This window comes from Epinephelus moara, chromosome 9 (assembly GCF_006386435.1).
Source record: "Epinephelus moara isolate mb chromosome 9, YSFRI_EMoa_1.0, whole genome shotgun sequence".
Lineage (NCBI taxonomy): Eukaryota > Metazoa > Chordata > Actinopteri > Perciformes > Serranidae > Epinephelus > Epinephelus moara.
The window spans coordinates 20,091,687-20,112,054 of record NC_065514.1 but is presented as its reverse complement, the minus strand read 5'-3'; the positions used below and the strand labels follow the sequence as shown (position 1 = coordinate 20,112,054).

The 20,368-nt window shown below is 41.3% G+C and overlaps 1 protein-coding gene across 2 annotated transcripts; it reads left to right on the top strand.

The window, feature by feature from the left end:
• Positions 1–321: 321 nt before the first annotated feature.
• Positions 322–19,516, top strand: dgcr2 (DiGeorge syndrome critical region gene 2). Of its 2 annotated transcripts, XM_050052927.1 has the most exons (11): positions 322–742; positions 8,398–8,430; positions 10,615–10,737; positions 13,131–13,217; positions 13,337–13,547; positions 14,494–14,570; positions 14,663–14,845; positions 14,950–15,153; positions 15,989–16,141; positions 16,617–16,853; positions 16,941–19,516. In XM_050052927.1, exons 1-11 carry the CDS (start codon positions 661–663, stop codon positions 17,171–17,173), a joined length of 1,623 nt encoding a protein of 540 aa, XP_049908884.1. In that variant the 5' UTR covers positions 322–660; the 3' UTR covers positions 17,174–19,516. The 2 variants fall into 2 exon arrangements, with proteins under 2 accessions (XP_049908884.1, XP_049908885.1); XM_050052928.1 differs by lacking the exon at positions 8,398–8,430 and having other exon boundaries at positions 324–742.
• Positions 19,517–20,368: the final 852 nt, after the last annotated feature.

The following is a 20,368-nucleotide window of genomic DNA, read 5'->3' as shown; positions in this document are numbered from 1 at the left end:
GGTTAACTATGTCGTTACATCTAATTATCTTTTTTAATTAGCACAATCACACTTGATCAGAGTCTTGTGGTGTGCGTGACCAGCGGATGATACACCGCCCTGTGTGCCAGCAGCCCTAATTGATAAACTGCGCCAGTCACCAGCGCCGTCCGTGTGTCCGTGCCATCCGCTCTGATATTTTGGGTTGGATTCATCTCATAACAATCTCCACACACACACACTCACACACAAATAGAGATTGGTTATCGTGTGTCACACTGGGTATAAGCGGCTAAACTCCGCCCCGACAGCTCCTCCAGCTGATAGCCTGTGTGTTGAATGTTTGGGATTGTTGTGATGGGAGGCCGCAGCCATCTTGGATCAGCGCCGCTCCACACCGAGCAGCAGGAGAGGACGGACGTTCACGGCAGCGCCAGTTAGCTAACGTTAGCTGCTCGGCCAGGTTAACCACAATCCGCGTCGCTGTGCGGTGCGACTATGCTTCACATTAACGTTACAGACGCTATTTTTCTCCGTTAGCAGCCGCTTTGAGAGCATAAAAATGGGTACAAAGTGTGTTAAGCGGTTAACGTTATAACTCCGGAGAGGGCGGCGGCGGCGCAGATCCTCGGTATATTTTTTAAATTTCTGGATAGAGGAGTTACTATGAATGGAGGATAAATGTTGCCAAAGGCTGACAGCAGCAGTTTCGTCCTCTTCTCTCTTCTCTTCGTCCTCACGTTAACGGACCCACCACGGACAGGTAAATACATCCAAGTTGTTTTTGCTTTGCGTACACTCCCGTGGGCTCGGCTGGGAAGTGGGGGAAACAGAGATTACAGCTGTAAGCAAAGCGGCAGGTCAGGCGGAAAGGCCCGCTGGATAGACCAGGGACTCTGGTAGTTTTTAGACCGCTGCTCGGCTACTGCTGGGCGGCGTGGAGGACCGCCTGCCTCTCGGTACTGTAGCACCAAAAATATACAAGTTACAAAACTAAAACCTGTATCAGTAATAATCAAGAAACGCTAAAAGATTTATACAGCCCACGTAGCTATAATATATCCAATAAAAACGCCAGTTTCACATATACACCGTTCCCCCTCTTTTCTAAGCTGTTTTGCACTTATTGATACAGCTGCATTGAGATATTATGCTATAAAGATTTATCTTCACTCATATTACAAAATGTGTGTGTCTGAACTTGTATAAAAAGGCGTGTAAACAATTAAACCTAGGTGTGTTTACCCTCCTCTTCATCACTTGGTTTGTGTCCGCTTTAACGTGAAGCTGCAATTTGAAATGCATGTCATAGATCCATGATCCTGCATCCCAAAATCTGCCTCATTGACTCATCCTTTTGTCACACAGTAACACATATCCCAGTGAATAACTAGACAGTATTATAATTGTCATGATGCTTTGATAATGCAGACACAAACCATGATTTAGGCTGTTTAAAACATGCAAAACTCCCCCTGATAAGCAAATACATAGTGTGTATGTTTGTAAATAATCAAGCCATCTACAGTACAGGGATAGGTAGTCATGTCTGGCACAAAATGCCAGTGTGTTATGATCCAAACCAAAATGATTTAATTGAATTTGCCTCAATTTATACCCTGTACTGCTGCTTTGAATGCAAACACTTTCACAGTCCGTCCCGGATTGCTTTAAGCATCTAGAACATTAATGCATCTTGTGGTTTCCTTTAGGCCTGATCTTGTGATCCTGACAATCGTAAGGATTGCAGAAACTGTTATCAGTTAAAGCTATGAACAAACATGTTGTTGTTTGGCTTAATAATGAGGACTGTATTCACAGCACTGCATGATTCCCATAGTTCATTTGTGTTTGCTTCTTGAGCAGAAATTAAGTTGATATTAGGAGCTCCTTTGTGCTTCATTTGCTTTCAATTATAGAGTGTAATCAAGTGTAATTACTCATCTTCTCAAAGGTGAATTCATAATGTACTCTAATGCAAAAGAGTGAACGCAGCACCTTTTTTTTGTGAAAAAACAACTTCAGCCTTGTGCATAATGCATTTGAATAGAGTATTGCCTGGGTTTGAAACCACTCCTAGTTGTTTGGGGGACAGTATGGCCTTCATGCCAAGCCTCCTACAGGGACGACTATCTGTTTTATCATGTTTTGCACAGGCTGTGTCACAGAGGGTGTGTTTTTTTGTAGAGCTCACTGGTACACTTCGAGTGCAGGCTTCCCAAAGCTTAATGCCCACAAGACTTGGACATTCATCTTAGGAATAACCCAGTTTGCTGGAGCGTAACTCAATTTAAAAATGTTTGAGCAGGTGTGAGCATGAAACAGTTTTCATGTCACACAGGTAGGCTTCAGCCATCGTATAATGTCTTTCAGAGTCTGACACTTACAGGCGACATAGTAAGCCAGGCAACATTGTAAATGTAGTTGTGCTATTAACACTCTCCATCTGATCTGAGGGGGAAATGAAACACGTTGGACATGCTTTAAATACAAAATATGTTTAGAATCACTGTTAGTTCTCAAGTAAGTCGCACATGCAAATAATGTTCATTGGTTACTCATGCATGTATGTTTTTTACAGTATTGCAAAAGTATGTGACAAATGTAAAAAACGGAAATAGATATGATCATATATATATATTATCAGGTCAGTTTGGTGGCTCGGTGGTTAGCTTATGTGCATGTCAGTTATACACCACAGAGACATGCATATCACATGATCATAAATAGGTTGTTAATTTTTTTAATTTTAATTTTTTTTTAATTTTATATACTTTATTAATCCCCAAGGGGAAATTCAATTTTTTTCACTCTGTTTGTCAATTACACACAGGTCCGAACACACACATGCACAAACAGGACCTATACATGCACTAAGTGGAGAGATGTCAGAGTGGGCTGCCCATGACAGGCGCTCAGAGCGGTTGGGGGGTTCGGTGCCTTGCTCAGGAGCACCTCGGCAGTGCCCAGGAGGTGAACTGGCACCTCTCCAGCTACCAGTCCACGCTCCATATTTTGGTCCGGACGGGGACTTGAACAGGCGACCCTCCGGTTCCCAACCCAAGTCCCTATGGACTGAGCTACTGCCGCCCCCTAGTTAATGTGGCCATTTCACAACCTTTTGCCCAATGTTATTGCAGAAGTCTAGAAATGGGAGACACAGTAGATATGGGAACATTTTTGAAGAACCAGTCAAAGTTAGCACAGTTCGGTTAGGCTGAATATGTCGACACAATGAGGCTGAAATCTCGCCGCACGTTTCACACCACCATCGACTTGAGCAACCCGTCCACTGAACTTTGTTTATCGTCTGTGGGGCTGAGCTGTCAGTGATAAACCAGCTGCCCGTGTAACACAATTTGTTCTGCACAAAAAAGTTGGCTGTAGTTTAACTTTTGACAAACATCATCCATCAACAGTCAGAGGTTTTTGTTCACCTGATACCTTGCCAACAACTCTGCAGTTGACAGTTAGGTTGCAGCAGGCCGAACGGAGAAGACTTGAATAACAGCCACAGTGATGTACAGTTTCTGAAAGACTGTTGATATAAAGGTGTGAAAAATGACTTGTGGGAAACACTCTTGTTGTTGATGTGATGGTGGTGGAAGTTATTGTGCTTGGTCAAATATCAAGCTAGGTTTATGTAGCCAGATTCCACTGTGACTGGTAAATTAATTTATTTTATTTATTTATTTTTTTTTTTTTGTGTAATCATCTTTGTGACAGAGTGCATATACAGTATGTAGTATTCAGCCTTCGACATACCGTCGTTATGTTTGACTGTCTAAAAGCACAAAGTCCATTGATTTTTGTATCTTTTTCATCATTCAGCTAATTGTGCCAAGGGGAACCTTGTAAAAAGCTGGGAGCAGAAAATTTACTTTCAAATGTTGAATAGCAGAGAGGTGTTCATTGGCACAATGATGAGCCATTTATTCATAAGTACAACATAACATAACTCTAATCCTTGAGTTGTTATTAGCTGTAAATGGTAAAAAAGGTGATCCACCATTAATGAAACTGTTAAAGGTCCAGCATGTAGGATTTAGCGGGCTATACTGGCAGAAATTCATATTCATAACTATGTATTCATTAGTGTATAAAGACCTATAACGAAGAATCATTGTGTTTTCATTATCTTAGAATGCACAGGTAAAACAACATACAGAACGGGTCCCCTTCCACAGAGTCCGCCATGTTGTTTCTACAGTAGCTCAGAATGGACAAACCAAGCACCGGCTCTAGATAGGGCCAATTGTGTTTTTGCGTCAGTCACTGTAGTTCTTGTACTTGATGGCACACAAGAGAAGTTTCAGTGAGTTGATATTTGCAACCTCACTGCTAGATGCCACTAAATCCTACACACTACCAGACCTTTAAATAAATATTTAGTCTTTCATAAATCAAATTGGTAAAATAACATTATTCTGTTATTTTAAGAATAATCAGTTAGGTAAAAAGATGAATTGTCTCTAGCTGCAAGAGTCTGTGAGTCAGCCCTGACCTTCCACACATTTCTGGCTCGAGAACAAGACGTTATCACCTTCATACCCGAAACATTTCGCAACATTTTGCTTATGCTGCTGTCCTGTACTGTCAAGCAGTTGAACGTGTATGTGGAAGAAATGAAAATGTTGTGGAAAATCTCAGGGGAGGAAGCTGACCGTGTCACAGGGCAGAGAGATTTCTGTCAAGCTGACAATACATTTGAAAGCCAAGGGTCTTGTACCTGAGATCCCACCAGCTGCCTGCAGATAGATTATGGTTTATTTTATGCTCTAGGTCAGTGAAGATCATCCTTTGTAACTCTGGAGCAGTAGAAATGACCACTATTAATATTTTCCCCTAATGCAGTTATCCTCAGTGCTACAGCTGTGTGTTTAGGAGCAACTATGTTTACAGTTTTGTATTGAAATTGTCATGTTAGTGCTAAAAAGAAGTGAAAGTGTCAGGTCTGTCAGACAACTCAAGCATTCATTTCCCAGCCCAAACCAAACATCTATGTTTTTGAAAGAATAGGACCCAAAGTGCTTCCATCCACACCGTGTAAAGAAAATACACTGGTTTTAAATGTGAGGTGGTATAAAGAAAGAAAGAAAGAAATGCCCACTCACTTCCTCTAACAGTGAGCCTCAGTGTTGATGTGAATCATCAGTGGCTGGGGATGATGCAGTGCGCTGTGTTCAAGGCCAATTCACTGTGCCGTTATACTTCGGTGATACTGAGTTGGGGCACTCTCATAGTCTTTATTGTATTTTCCTGTCGGTTACGTAAGAGATGCAGAGGCTTGGGGTAGCCAGTGTTCACTCATTCGTAGACGTGACATCCCAAAATCCAAAGCTTGTGTGAGAAATAGCTTTGATAAGAAACGATTTTTACCCTGTTTCCTTGTGGCCTTTAGTACTTCTCTATTTGTCATTCATCAATCATTAATGCAGGGATTCCCAGGCAGATGCATTACTGTATACAGTAGTAAGTGTGCATGCATGTCAAGCATGTTCACTAGATCGCATTGGGCATGTTGTGGTACATTATGAGCCATCATCTTCTTCTAGCTTGTCTCAAAACAAAAAAACAAAACCTCCCTATAAATGTGTGCAGTAAAATCTCTCTTATCTACCAAGCACGGAAGCATAGATTAGCTTTCAGGCAGCTGTGAACCACAGCAGATTCAGATACTCCATCCCAATCCCCAGGAAGTTCAGATAATGACGAGGGAAGTGCACTTCAACTTCGAGCTGATATAGATAGAGGCTTTTTTTAACCTGGAGATGCCCAAGCTGTGCCTTCAATGTTTAATATCTGATAACCAAAAGTAGTAGGCTACCAGTTTCTGAATGATTTCTACTCTTGTGAATTGCCCAGCTGCAGTTATTGGAAAAGCACAGAAAGAATTAATTCTGATCTGTGCATGCGGCAGGTCTTTGTTCAAACCGCAGGCACCAGAAAGCACAAACCAGGCGTTTATTTTCAAGCCGAGTCTGCTATATTTTAGATAAACATTCCTCAGCTGGATTAGGGCTTTGTTTGCTCGCTAGCCTCTCTGTAAGCTAACATAGCAAAGCAACAAGTCTTATTACGATATGTATTATTGAAAAAAATATGTAAATTTTAAGTCCTTGGCTGTCAGAGGATTTCGTACATCACCATGCAGCCATGTACAAGCAAAGAAAAATGCTCACATCTCCCTGTGGTGTAGTAGTGTTTGTAACATGTGTCTTAAATATACAGGAGACACTAAATTTTCACATAAATATCCTGCAAGGACACTTAAAACAAGATTGACTTGACTTATCATCTTTGAAAGCCATAAGCATTTTTTTTGCCCAGTCTATTATTCTGTATATGCATTAATTATTAACATCACATTTGGGATACGTGGTCTCTAATGTTATCCATCAATTTGACACATATTCAGGCTCGATCGGATCGATAATAATGCATCCAGTCCCAGGAGACTGAGACGGGCCTGTAATGCGTCTCAATCCACTTAGCATTAACTGAGACAAGGTGACGTCTGCTTTGTTAGACATCTTTTAGGCAGAGGGAAGGCGATCTGCATTAAGGTCAGCCTTAATGTTTTTCAGCCCAGATCTTAAGGTTTTTCGTCATCATTTATATTTGATAATAGCATTAATATAGCAGCAAACCTCTATTTGCTGTGTAAGGATATAGTGGAGTAATGGCGTCCTGAGCAGAGAATGAAGTCACATCTCTTCTGTGTGTGTTGTAGTGTGAGCTTCTCTGTGTGGTAAGCTGGACATTTCGCGCGTGCATGTTATTGCATGCGAGTCCCTTTGTGTATCACACTGGGTGGCGAACTGCCACTGCTTTGCACTGTGCTCATACAGCAGTTGCCACTGATATCGAGACAGCGTAGTCTTTGAAACGTAGTGCCCATCTTGTGGTTCCCCCCGATTAACACTGTAAGCTCTGTTAGCACTGTTGCCATTGTTTAGTTTATGGAGTTAGCACAGTTAGTTGCTAGCCGCCAGCTCAGCCACCTGCATGTGGAGAGCCGTGTCCAGACAATTCGTATGCTCTTAATTTTTTTTTTCTTACATTTACCTGGCAGGGCAACTGGGTCAGAAATTTACTTGCCCAAGTGAAAGTCTTTGCTTTCAAAGGAGTTTCGCCCACATCTTCAAACGTCACCCAAACTCCTGTTTCTAGGATAATTAAGATTCTCACTTGTGCTTCAGCTCATAAAATTTGTCTTTATCCACCACCATTTTCTTGCAAGTGCCTGATCTGTGCTGTGCATGCAACTCTTAACAGATATAAGAAGGAGGCAAGATTACTTCCATCATCTGCTCTAGAAAAAAACAGTGGCTAGGTTTACTAACCCGACATGGCATTTTATTTGCCTAGGGAGGTTGGGTAATCCTCATTGTTGAGCCCCAAAGCATCTAAATTAACCATTCTGCTGGAGTTTCACACTGTTTAAACATATTCTAATGGGGAAACGATTTAGGCCATCAACTACGACCTTATGTGGTGTTTGGAAAAACAGGAAGCTCACCTCATAACTACACTGGCCTATATTTTAATTAACCTTGTTCAATTTGGGTACATCCTGGACTTACAGTGAGCAGGATGTTGTGCAAAATGAAGTCAATAGAACCTGATAAGGCCAGGTTTGCGACCTTTGTTACAGGAGACCAGAACAAGGTTACATCTGGTGTAATGTGAGATTCCTGTTTTTGAAAATATGATTATCATGTTTTTTGAAGGTCTGAACAGTCGTCCTGTTGGATTGTGTTTAAACCCAGGGAGAAGCTGCAGGTTAGGCTCTGAAAAGAAAGCAACTAGTGAGGCTGCACTGTAATTGTTAATATTGGGAAAACTTTTAATAACCTCTTGCTTGTAGAAGTAAATCAATCCTTTGCCATTTCAGTTTTGCAGTGTATTTCCAAGGCACGTACACACATTTGTTTTTATTCCAGGCTAATCATTAATGATTTGTGCAGCCGTCAGAACTGTAGTACAAATAAAGGCTGGTTTTAATCCCTGTATTAAAGCTTGCTGTAGGTTGTTGCTCAGTGGGATCATCAAAGCTGGAAGTCTGCTTTGTGTGTATTAATGTCACCTGGGTTAGTTGGTAAACAGATGAAACAATAGTCACTTGAAATAGCTCCAGGCATTTTTTTTTTCTAAGTAAAAATAGTGTTGCCATATTTGTCAGGTGAGTGGGTGGTCCAGCTCTATTGTAGGTAAACATCACCACCTGTATCCAAGAACAGATGGTGTAATGGACCCTCTACTGGGCAAGCAACGGGGGAATCACTGAGCACTGACAAATGCCAGAGAGTTGCTGACAGTATAATTAATAGATATCCTTATAGAAAACGTATTGTTCCGTAAAAGACAACACACTGACGTACAGGATAGTCACTCTATTGTTTCTATTTGTTTCAGGTCCGCGGCTAGCTCTGGCAAGATTATTGTCAGGTAAGCACGCAGTGTATCTTTTAGTGTAGTGGCTGTCTGACATTTTTGTAAGATTATATCAGCAGCTCCTTAAGTTTGAAACACAACTGACCCTTAAATATTTTCAGATGGTAAAGAGAAACCTCTCATCAAAGAATATAAAGCCTGTAAACCACTGATTGTTTTATTATCTAAACATCTGTGCATTTTTTGTTTTTTACAATAGCAGAATTCCCAAAAATATTATTAAATCTGATTTTCAAAGTAGCTTATCTAGTTTATATTTTAACTTCTTAAAAACAACAGCTTGACAATCGGTTTAGCTTTCTCAAATGTGATAAATAACATTAGCTGTGGTTACAGGGACCGTGTTTCTCCAGTCTGATTGAAATCATTCTGATGAGAGATTTCAACTTAAATGTTTACATGGATGCTAAAGAATTGATCCAACAAGATGTGCGTCTACATGCCCCGAAGCATTTAATCAGAACTTTTTTGAAACTTTTTTTAACTTGCAGTGTAACAAAAGGCTACTAAATCAAAATTGCAGAATACATTCATTAATCAAAGCTCTCACATAAGAAGATAGCACTAGCAGAGCACTAAATCAATCTAGTAGAAACAGCTGTTGCAACATGTCGTTTCTGCCGCACTATGTCACCTAATGTTATCTTCATGTAGGGGGAAAATTTTGCAGAAAGAATTTTAATCCAACCAGAGAGAAAAGATCAGATTAAATGTTTACATTAGGCACTAATATTTTTTCAAATGAATAGATTATGAAAGGTTTACATCGCCCCTTTCAGCCTGATTGAAAATTCCCTCCAGTCGAGACAGATTAGGCTAGTCTCATCCGAAAGAGGTGGTTACATGAGGCATTTATATTCTGATTGGACTATTGTTGTGATTATTAGTGGAATATTTGGGTCCATGTAAACAAGTTTTCTGTTCCAGAACAAAAACGGGCAAAAGTCTTTTCGGAGCCGGAGTCACTTTTTTTTTACGGTCCCACAAACTGTTGCCTCGGTGATGTGTACAGTATCTCCGTTGTTATAAAGAAAACTGCCGTTGCCGAAGAATCAAAGGGCAATGCATAAAATTTGCTCCGATGATAATGCAAATCCACAATATGTAACATTTGATATATCTGGGTGGAACAGATTAAGATAAATGATAGTGTGAGGTGAAATTGTGTCTTTCATACAGACACTCCTCCGGGAACGATAAGACATCCAAACGGGGTCTAATCACCTTCTCCTGACTCAACAGCCTCTGAATAATTTGTGCCTCAACATCCACGACTTAATTCACAGAAGAACGCGCAATGTCTCTGCTTCCTGCTACACGCTCAGCAGGCAATCAGCCTCAGGCTTAGATTAAGCAAACCTGCAAGCCACAGAGTATATTGCCATAGTGACTGACTCAAGGTTACGCTGAACTGGCTTTGTGAGACGGAAAAGTCAGAGTTTCCCTAATCTCAGGCTTAACATACTCAGAGTTTTCACTAATCCTGCTTTCTGAAATAGGGCCCTGTTTGAGTCTGCTTATGGACTTGTTCCTTCATCGTGTAAGGAACATGGCGTGGAGACCTTCTTAGCACAGACTGTATTGCTGAAGGATATTAACAGACAAAAATGCGAGTCTGAGGTTACCTCCTTCCAGTTGCCCTTATAACTAGCTGTTACTTGAAGACATGATTACAAAAGTCCTATTGTTTCATTTTCAGTGGTCTGACTTAGTAGGTTCACGTTAGGTTTCTCTGGATTACTATAAACATATTCAGTTACCAATGGCTGTGGGTTTTCTTTCCAAGCATCCTTTTTTAAGCTCTACCAATAACTTTCATGCCCTTCTATGCTTTCTCAGTATATTGAGTCAGTGAGACGTGGGCTAACATGCTGACAGGAAGTGTGTATATTTATATATACTGCTGATTAAGTTCATCTCACTGGTGCAGTGGTAGTCTTATTTGACCGTGATTTTCTCAGTTTGCACCCAGTCGCTATCAGGAAGATCACTGAAAATCAGTTTATGTATTTCATACCCCTCAAATTTTCACCAGAACACCATCTCTTATTTTATCAACTCACGTGGCTTCATTCAGTCCTCCGCTGGACTCTGACTCTAAATGTTTTTTCCTCCTGTTTGAAAAATGGCTCAGTCACGTGCAGGTTTGACCACACGAACTCTCTTGTTGTATTTCAGAGCAGCGCTGCAGCCCTGGGCAGTTTGCCTGCCGCAGTGGGAAGATGCAATGTATCCCAATGTCCTGGCAGTGTGACGGCTGGACAGCATGTGAGGACAAGAGTGACGAGATGGACTGTCCCCGTGAGTATAGCTCACTTAAGCCCTTTTACACCCACTCTGTTACCTAACACCCATAACATGATTGATTTCTGGAAAGAATAGCAACACCCTGGACCTCTTTCACACTTGAACGATTCAGATCACAGCTGGACAGCTCTAAAAACAGGTGTGAATGCACCCAGAACGCTTTAGGGATCTAATCAAGCGACATCCAGAGATGCTCCTTGATGCGTGCGGACCACATATGAGCAGAAGCAGCCTGTAGTGTGAGCACAAATGCATCCCTGACTGAACTGAAGGACAACCCAGTCACATTTATAGTGTTTTAAACCCTGAGCACAGTTCAGTCCAGCTGGTTTACTTTACCAAACAGCTTGGACGTAGTTTTAACTCTGCAGGTACAAAAAAGTCCTCCTAATCCACCACAGGAAATCAAAATTCAAGACTAGCAGCCCCGGACTGACAGCGTCAGATGGCAGGGGGAGGCAGAGTTAAACTCTGAGTGGCTGCACATGTGTCTCTGTTTTTATTTACTGCTAGTTGATCTCTTCAACACTGCATAGACGTTGCAGTGCTAAGCCTTTGACCGAAATCCTATTGTTTTCCCCCGTTAAATCCAGAGAGACCTTATCCCCAGATCTCTGACCGCATAATAGGAATTATTGAAAGGATTGGGATCAGCATGTGACCTCCATACAGCAGTAGTCGTGCATGCCTTTGAGTTAACGTTGTACGCCTGCCAACAACACTGTATACTGATTAAGTTTATAACACAGGACTCCATTCATCCCTCAGCCAAACCACCATTTATAGAACAGGCAATAAAAGCAGGAGTTGTTTGTTAGAAGATTACCATTTGGGTTCTTTGGTTATTCGCCCATCATAAGTACTCCCCGCAAATTCATAAACAGTATGTTCAGAAGCAGATCTGCTGATTATTATCGGTATAAAAAGCTGAACATTACGTATTTACTCATTCCTTATGTGCTGAGTCGCTGCAGCTTCACAGAGGAAGGCAAGAAAAACCCAAAAAAGGCTCACACATGCCTCGATGAGGGCTTATTGTCTGCTAAATCAACAGCACGCATGGAAATCAATGTTCTTGTTTGGGATTAGCTCTTTGTTGAATAACATGGCAAGGTGGAGCAATCCCTCACGCTAAATCCAGCTAGACAAAATACCAGCAAAAACTGTCCAACCTTATAACGTCAATGCAGGTTCAAGAGGACAAGGTATTACAGTTTGCAACAAACACATACTGTAGCAGACTGTACAAAAATAAGCAGGGGTGCAAACAAAAGACTACTTACATTAATGATGTACAATAACAACAACAACTTTAAAAATTTAAAGTAGTTATGTTTTCAGTTCAGCTAATGTGTTACTTTGGGGAGCTGAGTTACTCGTTCTTCCTTCATAATTCAAAGCAGAAGAAACTCCTGCTACAGTGTACAATGATCTGTTTTTATAACCTGTAATTCCTGCTTATTGCCTTTTCTGTCTACGATAATTATTTCAATTAATCTAGAGAAAACTGAGCTTGTAATGCTATATAAAAATCACCTTTAATGATCAGCAGACAGCTTTCAGCACAAGTAATAATAATCAGCCTGCTTCTGTTCCTTTTTTTATTTTACTGAAATGTGTTACACTGCTAGTCTGTGTTTCCTTCTTCTTTTTATGTGCTGCTCTTCTTCCTGTTGATCTCTGAATATTTGATGCTGTATACTATGAAAAACTAAGGAAATGACAATTTTTTTGTCATGTCTAGCAACATATTTCTTGGATAAAACAGTGGATGTGTTATAATATGGGAGATTCATTCTGGTGTAAATCAAATCTCGCCTTAGAAATGGGTAGACAACTAGACAATGCTGCCATTTTAGATTTGAATCACTGTAAACTCCAAGTGATACAAGAGGATACACTACTTCTTTAAAATAAACCAAGTAATGCTTTGGTTCTGCTTTTATCTTCCTCAAATTTCTATCAACTTCCTCTATGTTTTTTTGAGTTGCAAATGGTTGTTAAGGCACGTTTAAGTCCTGTCATAAGTAATGAACCTTGACACAGGAGGAAATGTTGATTCAAAGCACATTAAGTAAATAATAAGAGAGACAGTTAGTGAATAGTTGTCAATGCATATCATTTTTCACAAAAAACACACACACACAGAATTTAGGACTTGGAGTCACCAGGCAGAGCTGGTGCAGCACTGACGGTTCATCTAATAATCTATCAGGCTATCAGACAAATGAAATGCCTGTTTCATTACATCACAGGCTTTTAACAGGTTGCACAACACACACCAGTACGTGCGCTGGAAAAATAACTGGTGTTCCTTTTTAGTAAGTAAATACAGGTTAGAAAAAACTTGTCCACACTTCATGACCTGGAGTCTTTTTTCCCTGCAGCTATAAAAGAGGAAAGGTTTCGTTTTGGCAACGGATATGACCAGGTAGAAGATGTCATCGGTGTGGCTCAGCCCGTGCGTTTCAACAGTAAGCATCTCACTTCACTCCCTTCAGTTAATTGTAGTTGATGTTAAAGTTGTTGATCTGCATTATGCATTATGTGCACGCAGCTTGTATCAACCCCAGTGTTTCTCTTCCACCCACAGAGAAATGCCCCAGTGGGTGGCACCACTACGAGAAGACGGCCAGCTGTTACAAAGTGTACCTGAGGAACGAGAACTACTGGCAGGCCGTGGACACTTGTCAGAAAGTCAACGGCTCGTTGGCCACTTTTGTCACCAACGAGGAGCTGCAGTTCATACTGAAGATCGAGGTGGATTTTGACGACAAGGTCTGTGAGCGCAGAGACCAGTGCAAGTGAGTTCTTTATTTTAAATTTCACATCAGTCTTACAGTTTTTCTCTTTTGCTTGAACACATTTGTTCATTCAGAAGTTACATTTTCAAAACAATTCACACACAAACTGACATTTGCTGGCCAAACAAGCATATCACATCATGAACTATTCATCTCTTCAAAGATGATTTTACTACAGATAACAAACCCCTGCTGCACTCTGCACCGGCACTTTATAGTCTTTTTCAGATATCCTGATTAAATACTGTAGAAAGAGACTCTTAAGAAGGTTTTCTTCATTTTAGTACATTCATTATTCATTTTTCGTGCCTTTGGCTGCTTTGATCCATGCTTGCAAATAGCAGCGCAGAGGTGGCATCTTTTATAGTCGAATAAGTACTGATTGCTGATTAAAGAGTTGTGCAGAGGAGTTTCACACAGGCGTATTAAAGATTCATAATCATGCAAGCAACTTCTATCAGATTTGAATCGATGTTTTCATTTGGTTACACAGTTAATCTGATACACTTTGGGGTCTTTTAATGAGATCTGTGTTTACTGTTTGAGACAAGGGTGTGAGATATGTGTGAAACCAAATAAAAAGTGTTAACACATTTGCAAGAAAAGGCTTCTGCTGTGATAGGAAGGTGATGATGAAGATCAAGTGGGTCTTAGTTTCATTAAGCATGTCTTAGCAGTTGAGAAAAACTGTAAGAAGTTAAGTTCCTGTATAGTTCGCAGTTTTCGTTTTTATGTCAAGTCTAAATACACAGTCAAATGTATCTGTGTGTTTGAGCAGAGGTTGGGAGTGATGGTGCTTTGTCATTGGTTGCCGGCCATCTAGTGGCCAATGCTGGAACTTTAAATTGGTAGATACTGGCTGATACATACCCCCTGAAATGGACCTACTGACACAGTGAATTTATACATTGTTGTAATTTGATTTGTTTGTTTGTTTGTTTTTAAGGTTTTGGGTGGGCTACCAGTATGTGATCACCAATCAGAACCACTCCCTGGAGGGCCGCTGGGAGGTTGCTTACAAAGGTGTGTGGCTTTATGGGCTTAAGAAAGTCGACTATTGCTCTGTAACTTGTTTTAATGCTTAAAAATGTTTTGTCATTTTTTTGCCTCAACAGGATCGATGCAGGTTTTTCTGCCACCTGAGGGTCTAACCAATTTTGGGGAGGCGTCTCCCACGCAGGACAACGTCTTCTGTGCCCAGCTGCAGCGCTTTCAGATCAAAAGCATGAATGAGCGAGGCCTGCACAGCTGGCACGCTGAGAACTGCTACAAGAAGTTCCCCTTCCTCTGCAAAAGGAGTATGTGCTCATTTTGGCTTTTCCTTCCGAGCTGTGCAGCTATTAGTTTCCAGTCATATAAGGGTTATTCTGGACAATGTTTCAATGTCATATTCTCCCAACAGGGCAAACGTGTGTGGATATAAAAGACAACGTTGTAAACGAGGGCTACTACTTCACCCCTAAAGGGGACGACCCGTGTCTGAGCTGCACGTGTCACGACGGCGAGCCTGAGATGTGTGTGGCAGCTTTGTGTGAGCGTCCGCAGGGCTGCCAGCACTTCCGCAAGGATCCTAAAGAGTGCTGCAAGTTCACCTGCCTGGACCCAGGTATTACCACATTCGCAGAATATAGAATTTGAAGTGGTTGTATGAGGTACTTATCCATAGTCAGTGTATTACATGCAATAGATGTTAGTCGATACGCCCCCAGTTTAGAGAAGCAGGCAGGAGTAGGAAGCTGTGCTGGGGGGCAGCAGCAAAATGTACTTTAACCACTTGAAAAAAAACCCCGTTAGTTTAAGTGTATGCTATATTTAGAATATTTTTATCTCTTGACCTTGCTGTCAGACAGCCCTTCCGACGGGGGACTGAAGCCGTTATATCGCTCTCGCCACCAGACTACATTTACAGAGACAGTCATTTTAGCTTGCTGAACCCAGGGGCTGCTGGTCTACTGCTGCCTCGATCTGTTTGTTTGTTTGTGTTACTGTGTGACTTAAGTGTATAACTTTAACCCGACTTTATAAGTTCCAAACTATCTTTAAGTATTTATTCTCTATGGTTTCTCTGAGCTCCTCACAGATCTACAGTTATTTTCTATTATTTATTGCAACCTTTGGCAAATTTTTGCTGACTCTTTCAGTTAGAGTACTTTTTACACTTTTTGCAAGAAAAACCTTTGTTCTAAAATATCTGTAAAATACTGTTAAAAAATTAATCAGGATTCAGTCTAGCCTCTTTTAAATTGAAGAGCTGGCATCTACCATCTACTACTACATGCTTTCATGAACTCAATTGACACAACTCTTCACACATGAAAAATGCAGAATTCCTTTCAGAGCTAAGCCAGAACAACGTGTCCATTTCTCATACTCAAGAGCACCACAGAGCTCTCAGCGTGTGATACTCTTATTTTGTCGTTCTTTCCTCTCTTTTCCCTCAGATGGAAACAGCCTGTTTGACTCGATGGCCAGCGGTATGAGACTGATCGTCAGCTGCATCTCGTCCTTCCTCATCCTCTCCCTGCTGCTCTTCATGGTGCACAGGCTCCGTCAGCGGAGACGTGAACGCATCGAAACTCTGATTGGCGGAAACTGTGAGCATTAAGCCTGTTGGACACTCACACACACTGCTCTCTAATTAATAGTAATTTGATCATGTAGTTTAAGGCTTTCTCATCGTAATTAGTCTCAGTTAAATTATATGCAGCACCAGTTTTTTATTTATATTAATTTCAAGTGCTGCAATACACAAAGCTTTAGTTTAATGTCGGTAAAAGTAAAAAAAGGTTTATTGGTGTCGACTTCTTACGGCACCATGCTCTCAGTAAACAGTCATCGTTTATCTGAACAAGAATTCAGACTCCCTCGTAGCTAAAGAATGTTAAGGAAAACGTCTTGTAGAAACAGAAACACTTACAAAAATTCAGTCGCATAAACCTCTCTCCTTTTTCTTACACCTTACATTTGTGCTGTAAATGGAGGTTTCTTTTAAAAGGCTCATTTCATGGATGCATCATAAATGCAGTCATTTCACATCATCCTCTGTCTCTGTCTGTTTTTATTGCTCAGTGCACCACTTTAACCTTGGAAGACGAGTCCCAGGCTTTGACTACGGCCCGGATGCCTTTGGCACCGGCCTCACTCCCCTGCATCTGTCTGATGATGGAGAGGGAGGCGCTTTCCATTTCCAAGAGCCTCCTCCGCCGTACGCAGCCTACAAATACCCTGATATCCAGCACCCCGACGACCCCCCTCCTCCGTACGAAGCCTCCATCAACCCAGACAGCCTCCTCTACGTGGACCTCGGTAGGCGGCGATGCTGTTATTCACGTATCTCATCATGTACTATGTTAAGCTCCCGTCTTCATTTCCTCTCTTTGTCATTACCTGCAGGACACAACGGGGTTTCCATGGTGCCGAGCCAGATGAACGCCATGGGAGACGGGCTCCAGTCCGATATTCCCAACGCCCCTGCCCCTGTGCCAGCCTCGGCGCCATCCTCTCAGGAGAGGGAGGACTCCATAGATAGCAGCACCCTCCTGGTGGGGCCCGACACCCCGACAGATGGCCACGCCCCCGCTTCCATGCCCACGGACTGCGCCTCCACCCTCAGCACCGTAGTATAATAGGACTGTGGACGGACGGCGGGGAGCTGCATCCGGACATTACCTGCTGGTTGAGGAAGGTCATGAGTGCATTCTGCACCAAGAGAGGACGCAGCAGACGGTGGCGTCATTTGTCAAAGTGCTGACTGCAGGGAGTTAAAGTTTGTACAGACACATCAGAAGCGGCGCACTTCTTTCAAGTGCAAGGATGCCCTCTTTCTGAAGACTCTCCTGCAGTTGGCCTTCTGAGTTTTTTTTTTTTTTAAACACTGGCATCTGAGGGAGCAGAGCAGACTGTTTCTGTACAGAGAAAAAAAAACACTACATCGAGGCTGCGAAGGCTGCACTTTTACTTCTAGCATCGACTAAGCAAAGCTTTTGAAACATCTCAGAGTTGGTCCGATTGGTCAAGAAGCCCTGATGTAAATACCCCTTCAGGTCTGCGCCGGTCAAATTTGTAGTACCTGTGTGTCACAGTCCAGCACAAGGTTAAAAATGACAGACGGACAGTGACACCAGCTATTGTCCCTTGTGCGTTTTTGTTTGCATCTTACTGTTGTTCAAACGGACGTATCTGTGTTGATCTGTTGGTCTCCAGGCTACAACAATGTTCTCATCGGCCCTGTCTGTCACGGCATGTCCCCAGATCTCGATTTCTTTCTTTTTTTTTTTAAAGATATGTTTTTGGGCATTTTAGCCTTTAATTGATAGGACAGACAAGTGTGAAAGGGGAGAGAGAGAGGGAGTGACATGCAGCAAAGGGCCACAGGCTGGAGTCGAACCCGGGCCGCTGCGGCAACAGCCTTGTACATGGGGCGCCTGCTCTATCCACTAAGCCACCGACGCCCCCAGATCTCAATTTCTACTTGCTCATAAGAATCTACTGTGCCCTCACTTTCTTATTAGTCTGATACATGACGCTGTCTTCCAGGTTTATAGCGCATATTTGCAGCAAAAGTTTTGTAACTAAGAGGTTTAACCTTGCGAGAAAGAATGGTTAGTTTCCTGCTTGTAGGGGGTTTTTATTAGGTAATGCTGACACAAGGCATTATGTATCAAGGAATGTTGTGGTACTGATAAATATCTGAGTTTGTTATTGTGTTATTTTGATAATTTATGACTGCAGGCTGTAATCTTGATTGTTTTATTGTGGGATCAGCAAGAGGAAGCGATGAAGCTTTTCAAGTGTACGTGTGAAGACTAGGGAAGACATCCCTTTATTAAATTTGAGTCAATTTATTTGAGATAAACTGTTCCAATCATGAAGTGGTTTAATCATGCAGACGGTCCCATTGTTGTTACTTTATTATTAAGTCTTCGCTGCATAGTTGTGTATTTGCTAACTGAACCATGTTTAGTAATTCAAAGCTCAATGTTTTGCACGCTCATCCCTCGATTAAATCAGGGTTTTTGTTTCCTTTTTTCGGCGGAGGGGAGAAGTTTGTCACATCTGGATGCTGCCCCTCTGTTCTTGATGTATTTGTATGTGTAATTCTTCATGCGATACATCTGTTATCTCAGTTATTGAGGTCGTTTTCAGCTACTGACGGAGCTGTGAGTCTTTTTTTTCTGTTTGGTGTTGATGGGTCTGTTACCGTCCTTGTTTCTCAGTGGGATCGAAGTAAAACAATTGTAATAAAAGAGAAGTGTAAACTTGTATATCTGGAACTTGTTAAGACCCATTTTGTGGTGACAATCGCTCGATTTTACTCAAGGATGAATTTTACAAAACCTGAAGATCAGAGTCGACCCACAACCACCAGCATTCAAAACCGCTTTTGATCTGCCTCAAGAAAACCAGCTGTAAATGTGTGTCTGAATGCACGTCTGTGTATCTCATGTTTGAATGTACTGTATGTTTAAAACTTAACTTTAAAACTTTTTTTTTTTTTTTTTGTGCTCAAGCTTACTTTCCCCATTTTTCTTTTGATTTTCTTTTTGGCATTGACAATCCACAGCGGATTACCCAACAAACAAAATCTCATAAATTGTGGAAAAGAAGTAGCGTCTGCATGTGCGTGTGTGTGTCTGTGTGTGTGTGTAGGAGACGGTGTTCTGGTTTGGATTTTTCCTTTTCATCAAGTTTGTTTTGGTTTTATTTTCCAACCTGCTTTCTGGAGCTGCGGTGCATGTTTTTATCTTTTGGCATGCTGAGAGATTTTTCTTTTGATGGAAATATTTTTAGTCTGTCCTGTACAGTAGGTTCAAAGAAATATAGTTTAACATCTCCGTGTGCATCGAAAAAACCTGCCCATGACCCCAACAGCTGCATTTACACTGTAGTTTCTGTGCTAGACTATGGTGGTGTGACAACTAATTTTATTGGATTTGAAATGTTTTATGTATAATACAGCAAATGCTACATTTCATTGTCTTTTCTTTCATAGCCTTTAAATTTAAAACTGCTTCATTTTCAGTGGGGGGGGGCTTGTGTTTTTCTGAGGTAGATGTACATCTAATCAAATGCCAAATAAATTGCACCATGAAGGACAACTCATGCGTCAGTGGGTATGAACACAGCATCGCACTGAACTCTATGTTGAACCTCATCAATCACGACATTTAGCCGCTCTGAGAGTCCTGCAGGAAAGTCCTCCGTCTGCACTGACCAAATGTCAAAGAGGATTAAGGCTGAGACGCAGGGAAATCCCCCCCCCCCCCCCCCCCCCCGCAGTGAGATGGAGGTTGTAGGATAAATCCAATCCACAGCAATCACAAGATTCAAATAATTTAAAGAAAGCGGATATAGCGCACCTCGCAGTGACTCATAAGGCAGCAGGCGGAGCAGAGATAGCGATACCCTGCTGGAGAGCATTGTGGCTGAAGAAAAGAGGCTTTGTTCGCATGGGCCGTGTAGTGACAGAATCACATCATCTATTCCTGGACGGGAGAAATGAAGCTCTTAACGCCGTTCAGCCAAGACGACGGTGATTAAATTGTAACATAACTTTTTCATTTTTACCAGAACAGAAAATTCCCTGACAAAGGACCTAACAGAGACAAATAAATAACTAACTAAATAAATGATGTATAAATAAATAAAAATAAAGAAAAAGATGCAGTAAAATATCAAACTAAATAATTAGCTAAATATAAATAAAATATTTTTTAAAATATATGTATATATATATTTCTACATAAATATACAAAAATAGAGAAAAACAGATAAGTAAATAAATTATAGTAGTAAATGAATATATATAAAATAATTAAAAA